This window comes from Nanorana parkeri, unplaced genomic scaffold (genome assembly GCF_000935625.1).
Source record: "Nanorana parkeri isolate BGI_ZX_2015 unplaced genomic scaffold, ASM93562v1 scaffold1663, whole genome shotgun sequence".
NCBI classification, from domain to species: Eukaryota; Metazoa; Chordata; class Amphibia; order Anura; family Dicroglossidae; genus Nanorana; species Nanorana parkeri.
The window spans coordinates 75,230-88,838 of record NW_017307931.1 but is presented as its reverse complement, the minus strand read 5'-3'; the positions used below and the strand labels follow the sequence as shown (position 1 = coordinate 88,838).

The 13,609-nt window shown below is 43.7% G+C and overlaps 1 protein-coding gene across 1 annotated transcript in view; it reads right to left on the bottom strand.

The window, feature by feature from the left end:
• Positions 1-13,609, bottom strand: part of LOC108799224 (IgGFc-binding protein-like) — a 92,175-nt gene that overhangs the window by 19,713 nt on the left and 58,853 nt on the right. Inside the window, 3 exon segments of the mRNA XM_018571059.1 lie at positions 893-924; positions 9,568-9,851; positions 11,703-12,074. Of these exon segments, the coding sequence (XP_018426561.1) occupies positions 893-924; positions 9,568-9,851; positions 11,703-12,074 (688 nt within the window).

Below are 13,609 nucleotides of genomic sequence, written 5' to 3'. Positions count from 1 at the left end.
AGAATCCACAACTTGAGAACTCCTTGTGCTGGAGCACTGAACAGGTCAAATGTGTCATCTGAAGAACTAAGCAGTCTTATAACTGCATAGCAAAATGACCCATATCAAAAAGGGATTAGGGGGCTGAAAAGATTTAACATGTAGGCACAAATTAAGAAATTTTTTTTAAAAAAATAATAATTTCATACATACATTTTAAATGCCCCACCCCCTTTAATTAAAATATAAAATTAATTAAAAAAATATCAGAATAAAATTAATTTTAAAACTAAAAAACAAAATATTTGTAATTTATAACAAAAAAAAAAAACCCACAATGCACCAATTATCAGAAACTCTTAAGGTGGCCATACACCTGCCGATAATCACAGGAAATCACACAATCATATGATAATCAGCAGGTGTATGGAAAGCATGCAACTGTTTCTACTGTACGGCTGCACATCTTTTGTCTCCCGAGCAGGCTTGAAAACCCGCTGAGAATCATACAATTTTCGGCAGATCAGTGGCATTTTCAGGCGACAAAATGCCAAACGGGTCAGTGTGCACAGTGCCCGCTCAGCGTTGCAGTCATTGGAAGCCCTCCCCTCAGCAGAGCAGGCTTGCGATGATCGCAAGTACAATCTGCCTGTCTAAGATGGGCAGATCATACGAGTTTAATTAGCTTACAACCATCACAAGACAAAGTCTTGCGATGGTTGTAAAGTGTATGGCCAGTTTTAGCCTGAACACAGCAATACTATTGTTTCCTCTGCCAAACACACTTAAACATTACAATTCACACTTAAGATACAAAAAAAAAAAGTGGCTTTTACACAAAAATAACTAAAAACAAAGCCCAAAAAAAAGCATAGTTTGTTACCTCAGTTGAAGCCAGCTATTGCCCACATACCACAGACAAAACACACTTCCACTCCAGCAACCCTGTGTGGACAGAGACAAAAGACCTCCTAGCTGGGAGAGGCTGATTGTGGAGCTTTTAAGAGATCCCTAATTAATGTCGCTGATTAACCGTCTCAGTCCCTGAGAGGGACAACTGCACACTCAGCCAGTGCTCGAGAGATTTAATATGGCCGACAAAGAGGCCAAACTTTTAGTCGTTATGTATGAACAGCTGTGAAGTACGCTCTAAGATACCTTTCAATAAATATAAAAATGTAGTTTAAAGATAAAGCTCACACACATTGTAAAATCTTCACTCAATAAGCTTAAAGGAGAACTATGGGGTTAAGGCTTTTCCCCATAGTTCTCCTTAGTGTAACGGGAGGACACAAACTAGCGTCCTCCCGTCACCCTAAGCTCAGTATATAGGGAGCTACAGCTCGCGGTATACTGAGACGCCGCAGCCAGAGCGGATCCCGACATCGATGTCGAGATCCGCCCACCTGCGTGAGTGACAGCTGGCTCTGCCTATCTAGAGGCAGAGCCAGCTGTACCCGCCCCCTCCCCCGTCCTTTCCGCCAGTCAGCGCTGGAGGATTGAGCGGGGAGGGGGGAATCCAGCCCCTCCCCTGTTACAGCAGAGAGCCGTGACAGGATCGAGAGGTGAGCGAACGCCGGTATGTGTTCACTCACCTCCCGATCTACTGAGCCGACCTGTGACAGTCTCATTGTCACAGGTTCGGCTAGAACTATGAAAAGCACTCACCTCATAGTTCTCCTTTAAGATTAACCAAAAAAGTATGTATTAGAAGCACCCACCTAAAGCCATTGTCTTCATTTTGGGTAGAGCGGGGTACGTTTAAATCTGCTATAGTATTTTTTGCTGCCATTTGTGTCTCATAAGGGATATTTATCTTTACTTCCTGTCCTCTAGACTTAACAGAAATTGAGGGAATATCTGTGTATGGTGGGAGGGGGAGGGGGGGAAATTATTTTTTAGCACAGTTGTCTCTGGAACAAGTGTCCCCATTGGAAGATTTCCCCACTCATTTTCCTGTTCTGGTGGCAACTTTCTTTCCCGGTGACACTAGCAATCAGGACAAATAGAAAGAGTTAACCTGACAGCAGTAATAAACCCTTCAGCACTCTATCCAAATCCAAAAAAAAAACCAAAACGTATTTAATATATATAATATAATATAATATATTTATTTAATCAATCTGTAAAAATTCAGGCTGGCCGTAGCACTACATGGTTGCTAGATCTAGACCAGTGGTTCTCAACCTGTATAACCTCAGGACCCACATTTGTCCTTGGTCATTAAGTCACAACGCAAGTCGGGTACCATTCAAATGAATTGTAACGCAACACCCCCCCTCTCACATCAGAATGCACGGTAAGTGCGATTGCATGGTACAGTGAGTTAATCAAACGGTAATGTGTGAATAATGCACTGTACTAGTGTGAATGGGCCCTCAAAAACACTGAAATACATACACAACCACAGACACAATCTCTCTCACACACACACACAGACTTTTTTTTTAAGGTCCACCCGAACTCCCTACCTTACGAAAACTGGAGTGGATCCTCAGCCTGGGGTCCAGTGTGGACTGTTGTGCTGTGACGGAGGTCCATCCATACATGCTTTGCTTGTACAGCTCCCCTTGCGCGCCCTGTTGAGGTGCCGGGAGCCAGAATGTGAAGTCACTCTGGTCCAGGCACCTCCTATGGGGCACATGAGGGAGCTAGGAAGGAAGGAGCAAGAAACACATGAAGTACAGAGGTCATCAGTAGGTAATGCATGAAGTACAGAGGTCATCAGTAGGTAATGCATAGAGGTTGAACTCGATGGACTTGTGTCTTTTTTCAACCTGACTAACTATATAACTATGTAAAAGTACAGGGGTCATCAATTGGGAAAGCATGGAGTACAGGGACTATGAGTAGATAATGCATGGAGTACAGGGGTCACAAGCAAGTAATGCATGGAGTACAGGGGTCACAAGCAAGTAATGCATGCGTACAGGGGTCACAAGTAAGTAATGCATGGAGTACAGGGGTCATCAGTAGGTAACTCATGGAGTACACCGGTCACGAGTAAGTAACACATGGAGTACAGGGGTCACTAGTAGGTAACATATGGGGTACAGGGGTTATGAGTAGGTCATGCATGGAGTACAGATGTCATCAATAGGTAACTCATGGAGTACAGGGGTCACGAGTAAGTAACGCATGGAGTGCAGGGGTCACAAGTAAGTAACGCATGGAGTGCAGGGGTCACGAGTAGGTAAAACATGGAGTACAAGGGTCATTAGTAGGTAACACATGGAGTACAGGGGTCATCAGTAGCTAACACATGGAGTACAGGGGTTATGAGTAGGTAATGCATAGAGTACAGGGCTCATCAGTTAGTAATGCATGGAGCACAGGGGTCATAATTTGGGAATACATGTAGTACAGGGGACATCAGTAGGTAATGTATGGCGTACAGGGGTCACAAGTAAGTAATGTATGGAGTACAGGGGTCATCAGTAGGTAATGTGTGGATTACAGGGGTCATTAGTAGGGGACAATAGCAAGTAACAGAGCGTTCAGAGCTCAGTAGTACCCTACTGAACGCAGGGTTCAGTAGTAACGCAGGGTTCAGGCGTCAGTAGTAAGTAACGCTGAGTTCAGAGGTCAGTAGTTAGTGACATTGTTCAGGTTCAGTAGTAAGTAACACTGGGTTCAGGGGTCAATAGTAAGAGATGCAGAGTCCTACAGGCAGCCATCACAGCATGTACAAAACTGGCTGTATATGACTGCAATTTAATGCCGCTGGGGGGTGACCTCTCAAAACAGGGACTGCCCCTAGGAAACTGGGACTAAAGGTGACCTTACTCCAGTGTATTTAATCAGATTGGTCTTCATCCACTGTAATGGAGCCATGGGGTGCTCCTTATAGAAATGGACTTTTCAAGGGCCCATTTTCAACAAATATCAGCTTGAAAACATTAGAAGAGTCAGATAACGTTTAAAGATGAAAGCAACAGTACACATTTCTTTTTAAAAGGGCGGAAAATGCATGGTATTCCCATAAAATACCACCCAGACCCTTATCCAGGCATGCAGTTTCGGTGGCCAGGAAAAACAGGGCAGCCAGTGTGTGGTCCTCCCTGTACCAGGCCAGGCCACATGCCTTTTAACATTGGGGGTGTACCTTGAAAGGCACCCTTATTCAGATGTTGATGTTGGACAAGGGCCTCTTTCCTAACTCTGATGCCCCAAGAAGAAGGTTGGGGTTATATTGGGGGACTTATAGTGAAATCTGGGATGCCTGGATATAGATCTGAAATGGATGTGGAGATAGAGTTCTTTTTTTGTGTGTGAGGTTTCCCATCAAAATCCACAGAAGATCCTTGAATTCCACAATTTACAAAATGGGATAAAATAAGTTCTCAAGATTTGTTTTGCCTTTTTGTGTTTTTTTGCAAATTGTATACATGGTTAAACATGATGTGAAGACCACACTGGAGGCTCCAGCTTGTCCTCCTGGAAGGAAACGGAGGAGTTTCTGTATGGAGGTTCATTTTCTAGGAGATCACTCTATGGGTAAGCATTATTTAGCGTGAAAGAAAGCGTTAGAATCTTGCAGCCTGCATACATATATGTTTTTATACAATAAATAAGTTTGAGTCTAAGGGTGGGTTGTGCCGTCATCCAATGTTTGGTTGAAATATAAAAATGTGTGTAGCCACCTTGCCCTAAATGGGGTGATTCCTTACATTTAGTTCTACTAGACTGTATCTAGTCTAGCTTTTTTGACAGTCTGTGCTCATTTGGTTCTCCTTAAGCTCTCTGTTATTGTTTGCATCTGCCTGCTGCTGGGTGTGACCTTGCAATAGTGTAGAGGATCCAAAAATGTGGTGTTATGAATATATGTGTCTCCCTAGCCTATCACTAGGAGGTTCATGGACAGTGGTGCATGCTGTGGAGGACGTAAATATTCAGGGTTGCCCTTGTGAGTGTATCTTCTTCCCCCGGGGCTCCTGCCTGGGGGAGGGTGTGTGATGTGATGTGCTGTTTGACCAGATCTGCAGCCTACAGGTGGTCAGGTATAGACCCAGTTGGGGTCTAAATCTGTTTCTGGGATGGAGAGCCAGGGAGGAACTTTGTCTGCTGGAGGTACCAGAGAAGCCAGGATGGACTTGGACCTCTCAGGAAGTCTGGTGTCTCGCCTTGGGAATTCTGTACTAGATCTGCTGATCAGTATATATTCTTCCATACACTGTGTTATTGCCATCGGATTAAAGGTCCTCTGAACTGTGAAGCTGGGAAGTAGTCGGTGAGTCTATTATTCTGTACTGTCCTAGATGTCTGAAGCCCTCTTTCCATATGTGTCACTTACAGAATAAAACATTAGAAAATCCTTAAAGTGACTGGCACCCAACTTTACTTTCACGGCCCACAACCGGCTAAGGACTCATCCCTGAGGTGAAATGTCAGCCTACCCTGCCCCTGAAATCCCCCCACACGCTCATTGAGGTCAGGGGGTGCTATTGATGTGGACGGTATGGGCTTGCTAACTTCCCGATCTGTAGAGTCGATGTGTGACAGCTTCAATGTCACATGTCGGCTCTTACTATGAGGGTGAGTGTAAATAACTTACCCCATAGTTCTCCTTTAAAGCTTTTTAAAATAAAGGCAATGCAGTTTGTTGACGGACTAAAAATACTTTGGTCTACGTCAGGGGTAGGCAAACTCCGGCCCTCCAGCTGTGGTGCAACTATAAATCCCAATCCTAATCCCAATTGCAAGACTCTGACATCCACGGGCATGACTCCTAAAAGCAGATGCATTATGGGATTTGTAGTTGCACCACAGCTGGAGGGCTGGAGTTTGGATAACTCTGGTCTAGGTTTTCGAGTAGTCCATATTTTGTCCCACAGCTGTTTATCAATTTCACATCTCCTTACCTGGGTGTCTCCTTAGCTTCTTTGTCTGGCCATCCAAATACTGGGTCCTTATGGGTGCTTACTGGGTGCTAAGCATCAATATCAAAACTTGCCCCACCACCTCCCACACATTGCTATAGACCAGCGATGTAGTAGAAAAGCAAGGCAAAGTGTTCCAGCTTAAGAGTTTTTGTCCAAATCAGATTTTTCATTTGGTGTTGAATTCAATATGAAAGGTCAACAATTTTGGGGGTTCTCCTTTATCAAGGTTTAGGAATGGAACAACAATCTGGGTGGTGGTTGATCTGGTTCACTAGGAACATCATACTGATTCTGAATGTCCACTAGAACAGTCTAAGGGACCCCTGGTCTATAGCTTTCACATGGTTTACCATGGTGGATTACTTTACTTCTATTGCCAGAGAACGAAACGTGAAAATCAAAATGTTCTTCAAAGCTTTATTTTTGGGCAGACAATGTCACGTGCTGGCAGAATGAATAAAACACAAATGTACTTTGTATAGACAAAAGATGTTTCACTTCCGCAATATATTTTTGATTACAAAGAATAGCTGCAGTGTTCTACAAGAAGAGAAAACGGCAGTGACTCTATACATTAACAAAGCGCATTTCCTGTGATACTTATCTACACTTAAAGTGACACTAAACTCCGGAGATAAATCTTAAAAATACATTCAAGTTCCTGAACTATGGACAACAGTGTATGTTATTTGTGTATCACTCGGCTGTAGATCCTCCAATCATCTCTGAATTGGTACTGACAATGTCCTTCCTTCTGGAGGGGGGCTACGTCTGTTCCCCATGGTCCCCGTGTGTGTTGTAGTCACCGATCCAAGCTCACTCCCGGGATGGACTACAATCTCATGTTTAGTTTACTAATTTGTATTTAGATTGTAGTCTATCCCGGGAGTGAGCTTGGAGCAGTGACTACTTTACAAAACATACAGGGATCATGGGGAACAAACGTAGCCCCTCCTCCAGAAGGAAGGACAGTGTCAGAGATGATTGGATGATCTACAGCCGAGTGATACACAAATAAGATACATTGTTGTTCATGGTTCAGGTACTGGAATGTATTTTTAAGGTTTAACTCCTGAGTTTATCATCAATTTAAGCAGTTTAAAGTTCTTAGATGCAGCTGGGGCATTCATACCACATTAACTAAAGATGCAAGTATTTATTTCAACTTAGAAAAAATAAAATAGTTTTTTAGGTTTAATAGTCAGAAAACCAGAAATCATAACAGTTTTAAAAAGCATGAATTATTTTACAGAGTTTGATACAATTACAGAAGTCTTCAATGAAGTGCAGATATTTATTTCTTAAAAAAACAAACAAAAAACACCTTCATTTAACCCGGTAAAAGCACATTTGCATTCATGGAGATCCTCTTGGGCGTGTCCATTGTAGTTTGAATACTACATTTGTCAGGCATAGTCGTCTTGTTTTATGCGTTGCTACAAGAGATAGAAAAGAAAATATGAGTTGTATATTCAATGTCAGGAACCGGATCTGAACCCAGGACCGCTGTTGTAGCTGGCGGTGGTTCTACCTGCTGAGCCACCTTAGAACCTTAGATAGCTTCTAGCCTGATCTCCTGCGTATACTCAGGTAAACCTAGTTTCTGCTGTACTCTGAACTCCTTGCTCCTCCCTTAAACTTCCTATTTAAGCCACGCCTCTGCATTTTCTGTTTGCCAGATTATTGTGCTCCTGCCATTATCTTGCTTCCTGCTCCCTCTGTGATACAATCTACTCATACTGCTACCTGTGTACCGACCTTTGGTTGCTGATTCACCGACTACTCTCATCGTCTTCCGCTTCATACCTGATACCTTTTGGCTCCTGACCTCGGCTTGTTTGCTGACTACGCTTCTGCCTGCTCCTCCACTACTACCGTCTGCTTGTGTACCGAACTCGGCCTGTTATACTACGAATTGCCTGCTGTTTCAGCTGCTGGACTCCGAGCCTCATCCCAGATTGTGACATTTAAATTCTTACATCCCAAAAAAATAATTGTCTAGTAAGAGGAAGAATTAGATGGATATATTCATCAATGAGGCACACACCAATAAATATAATAGTGTATATTGTAAATTAGATACTTTATATTTTTTTAGAGAATTATCATATTTCATAAAGCATTGTGGTGAGTCACGTGCACTCCATGCAGCGTGTTTACCTTTATGTTATTATTCGTGGTGCTCGCAGTGATAACACTGATGGCGCCGTGTTCCGCCAAGTCATAGAACAGAAGATCACCAGCACTCAACCGTGGAGTGCTGGTGATCTTCTGTTCTATTATCTAATTTCATAGCACCTACCCTTTATGAGTCCTACAGTTGGGATACAGAAGATGGGACCTAAGTCAAGCTGGTCGGAGAAAATAGTGTCCAGTCTGACATACTCCACTTCTCTGTAACCAAGCTGCAAATTAGGGCCCGGCACCAGTAAGGTTATACAGAGAATGGTGTGGGTCCTGTATAGGATTGATCTTCTAAAGTGGATTGTTTGATATAAAAGGTGTGGATGTTGCCTTACAGCAGAAGGAGAAAAAGTCTTATATGTAGGGGTGAGCTTCGGGTTTGGGTTGAACTTGAGTTCAGCCTGTACTCGACCTGTTGACACTTTGGTGAACAAGCATACAAACTGGCCCTATACTAAAGGAGATGCCAGATTCTAATAATTCTTCTCCTGCAGAACCCAAAATCCCCTTTGGGGGACATGATGTTGTGATGGGTCTCTTGTCCCCATCAGCATGGAGACACGTCACTTTACAAGGAAGGGGAGGTTATTCCACCACTCAGAGGTGTCCTTAGCCTTTTTACCACCTGCGGGGCTGGGGTGGGGGGTGGGTACAGGTTGAGCTGTTGGAGCACACTATAGGCATGGGAGGGGAGTGGCTCAGATCATCTCACTGCCCAGATCTGACTCCGCCTCTGGCAGGTGTCCCGCCCAGCTCACTGAGGTAACTGGTTTCCAGGAGCTGGGCTGGACTCCAGCCACAGCATCCCAGGTTGCTAAGAACTGTGTGGGGAGATGCGTGACCCTCATACATGTCCCTGCCCAGTTCTTAGCAACCTGGGATGCTAAGGGGCCGAAGGCACACTGCAAACATTGTGCAGCAGAGCGGCCATGCCACCCCCCCCCCACATGAACCAAAGAGATGCCGCCTAAAGCAACAACCTCATTATAGGGACGGCCCTGCTGCCCCCCGATTGCAAGGTACCTCCCAAGGTTAAGGGCTTGTGGCCTGGCATGGTTCAGGAGGGGGGGGGGGGCTGCACGCTTACTGCCCCTCTTTCATGGCCACCCAGGCTGCATACCTGGATATGGATCTTTACTGAATTATAGAGGTACCCCACATGGTTTTGTTCCCAAAAGGGACCATAAACATTGTTTAAGAAGACATTATACTGTTCCTTTATTTAAATGCAAAAAACAGTGTGGTTTCCCCCCAAAGATTCATAAAAGACCTTTATCTAGACTTTGGATAAATTGTTGACAATTGTTTCAAATTTGTAACATACTGTATGTCTGACTGTATTTAATGCATCCCATGCATTTCCCCTTTTCTTTCTTTACCTTATCTTTGACAAATGTATGGGATATGGTGTGCAAGACTACAAGTCTCTCTCTGACCAACTTTCTCTTTTTGTTGATATGTTCTTTGTAACATGTACAGCTTTAAATTCCTTTAAAAAGAATGTTCACAAAGTTTCACTCACCAGCTGCTGAGGTCACGGGCTGTCCATGATTTTATGAGTTCCACAATGTTAGTGACCACCTTTCCAGTTGGGGATGTGAGGTCATCGGAAGTGTTACCGTTGAAGTTTCCGCACGCCCCGCACACCAACTCTGACAGGCTGTCTAACACACGGACTGAGAGGCTGCCCGCGGTGCTTAACTCGATCTTCAAGTTTACACCAATCTGGACGGAAACCGAGCTATCCTTGGCAGAAGCTGAGACAATACCCGAAGTGAAGGGGAAAACAGCTGGGCGTCCATTCACCTAGAAAATGCAAGGAGATAACATTTCAAATATTACAGCTAATAGAGGAGGAAGCAGTTTTGCTAGGATGGCAGTTTTGCTAGGATGCAATGGCTTTTTTCAATGACTATCAGCACTCAACCCATTGAAATTGTCAGGGACCAGGACACCTCCAGGTGGCACCGTGGAGCTGGAGCAGATCCTGCAGTTCTAGTGCTCACCTGCAGGTGTCTCTGGGCAGTCAGTGGCTGTCTGGGACTTGAGCACCTCCAGGTTGCGCTGTGACACTAGAACCAGGGCCTACAGCTCCAGGGCTCACCTGCAGGTGGCTCTGTAATTAATCACCACCTGGTGTTACCTGGGAGGGTATTTTAATCCCTCCCGGAACTGGGGATTTTGCCACAGTATTGTTGCCAATTCCTGTATCCTGTTTCCTGTGACCTGTTTCCTGTGACCTGATTCCTGTGACCTGATTCCTGTGACCTGTTTCCTGCATCCTGGTGCCCCCTTGTACCCTGACCATTGTTCCCCTTGTGTTGACCTGCTCCCCAGGTTTCACTTGCCCTCTTGTCTGTGATTACATTTGCATTTAGTTAGCTATTATTACTTGTTTGTGGTTACTTGTGGGTGTTGGTGGGGTTGTTTGTGTTTATTTGATGTCGGTGTGTCTACATTCATAAGTTCATAGACATTGTCTGGTGTGGTTACGCATTTGGTCCTCCCATGTGGGTACCAGCATGCGGTGTGGGGACACCCACGCACGGTATCCTGACAGAAATTGAATAATGCTTCCATGTATGTGCAAACAATTTCTAATGGCTACTAGAAAGCACATGAAGCGATCTATTTATATAAGGAAGACAACTGCAGATCTGGTTAGAAAAACTTACACTCATGAAAATTTACATTGATATAGTTGGTGTATCAGTGTAGTTGGCTTAAAGAAGAAACCCCAAAATGTTTTTCCCCATTTACAGAGAGCAGACAGAGTTGGAAGGTTTAGAACATATGTTGGGTTTTCATTGGTGCCTGTGTCCTCATATGGGACATCTAATCTCACTTTTTGTGCTGATGACCTTTGCCACTGGGGAAAAAAAGTGAGAGGGGTTGGAACATTTTAGAGCTGTCATGAAAATGGGGTGTGAGTAGGCATCTTAGGGATTAAACCTCATGATCATTGCCACTGGGATTTAATGGTCATCATTAGTACAGATGGTACAAGACAGGGACATTCTATAGTTAGGGGCAGGAACTGAGGGAAAATCTCCCGGTGGATATACAGTAGGTGATGGCACTGGAACCAATATAATGATGTTGTATCTTAAAGGAAAAGGAATTGGCCTAGGATCCTGATGACCAGGCAGCTCCTGGGCCAAAGTTAACTTTGGAAGTCAGTAAACATTTGGAAGGTAACGGCCATGAATGTTTATATTAAAACCACCAATCAAAGTGCTTGGAAACATATTAGAAGGTCTGCCTTATGCATAAAACTCAACGTGACATTGGGCATTGAAACCAGCCTCTTCTTCAGGGCCAAAAAAAAGTGTATAACTACACTGATCCGTGAACTCTGAGAATGCAAAAGAAAATGTGAAAAACATTAAAAAAAAAGCAATAAAAACCTAAAAGAGGTTTAACTCTTCCAACTCTAAACACAAAACTCGAAATAGTTTTGGATAGAGTTGCATTCCCGGATAAGGAACCTACAGGTTAAAAACTACAACTGTGACAAATCTATTTTACCCTATGAAAAAAAAACCACACAAACGCCTAAAACAGTTCTTTACTAGCAGATGGTTCAACGGGGGACAACTGAAACATATATGAGCTTTCAGTCATGTTTTATACATAGACATACAGAAGTTGACTTACCCAGACTTCCTTGCTCTTAGAGATGGTGACTAGACCTCCATTGAGGAAAATATGGACCCTGGTAACAGATGCTGGCACTCCTGCGCAGCTCTGAATGTCAGCAAGAACTCTGAACCATTCGGATGAATCGCTGTTACATAAGGAGGTCACCTCCACTGGACCAATTCCAATGGGTCCACCTGAGAGCCCATCGAATGTGACAAACTTCTGTGGGCTGAGTGAGCATTCAGCCTCCGATTTGTAGCAACCTCGCACTCCATTCACCAGGCCACAACGTTCTTTATCTGTGCATGACATGGCTGTGCAGGTCACGCCACCAGCTTGGCACTTGCATTGTTGACTGCAATCAGCATTGACAATGGACTCTCCCTCCTAAACGCAAAAAAAAAGATCAGATAAATCACACCTCCAAATGTCTGCAGTCTTAGCTTTGATACATAACATGGGAAACAGTTCTAGTTGTCCTGGTACATCATAGACTTAATAGCACCCAATGCCAATTAGCAGCTTTCAGAGGGAGCAAGATCATTTCTTGGAGCAAAAAATGACTCTAGAGAAATAGATATAATTTGTCCCAGTACAAAGCATTACACAAGGCCTTATCTTAAATTTGCAGCTTATTTCCAGGCAGCAGTTCACCAAAATATGTTGCAGTAGTGAAAATTGAGGAAAGAAGGGTTGAAGAGGACCTCGACTATAAGGAAAGATTATTTGAACCTGATCTCCCTTTATAAGAGACAATGGAGGTGGATATTATAACCATTATATGTACTCAAGATACATGGTCCACACTGTAAACTTGGTGCAAGGCTGTTCACTTTAAGGTCAACTCAAAAGAAGAGGAGCACATTTTTTTTTACACCTGGAGGAAAATAGCTTGAACCTCCATGTATAGAAAGGCTACTTTACAGTAAGAGCTGGGAAAATGTATAATAACCTTCAGGAGCTAATTCTTACTAACTCTAAGATAACCAAAAAAAATAAAAGACTGGATATGTTTCTGCCTAAACCTCCCTTTTCCGGGGCCACAGACTCAAATTATGTTGTGAGATTTAAAAGAGTTTACAGACCAACTGAAAAGTGTACATCCACTTGCATTGTTATTGTCACCTAGGGTGACATAACAGGGAATAGTTACCGCTGTTACTTCCATGTCCATTGCCCCAACCTACTCTATTGGCTTCTATCAAATTGATGAAGCTACAACAATTACATTTCTATTCTTATTTTTAAAGTCTTTATTTTTGGATCTTCCACCTACAATGAATAAAACATACATTATATGGTCAAAAAATAGTGCATACCCCTGATGATCACATCTACATGAGCTTGTTAGACATTCCAAACTCATACCGTGGGCTTTAACATGAAGTTGGGCACTCCTTTTCAGCTCGAACAGTTTCTACTCTTCACATGATTTAGGAGGGTGTCTGTGAGATTTTTTGCCTATCTGAGGTCAGGTACTGATGTTGGACAAGAAGGCCTGCCATGCAATTGGCACCTCAACTCATCCCAAATATGTTGCGCTGGGGTTGGGGTCAAGGCACTGTTAAGATCAGTCAAGTTCTTCTACGACAAACTCATCAAATCTTGCCTTTATGGAGTTGGCCTTTTGCAGAGGGTTACAGTCAGGGCCCTGATTTCCCACAAGGCCAACCGAGGCCTGGCCTTGGGGCAGCAGGAAGTAGAGGGGCAGCAGGGGTGTGGAATTCCTATCTCCCGACAAACGGGACATGCAGTTCTGGGTGCCGGGCGGGTAGTTGTTTTCTATATTTAGCCTTGCTTTGGACAAGCAGAGCTAAATGTACAGCGGGGAAGCCGCCGCTCGTTCTGTACAAGTGATAAAAAAGTAAAAAAATAGAGAATGTAAAAAAATTAAAACCAACACTGCCCCCCCTCCCTCTGGG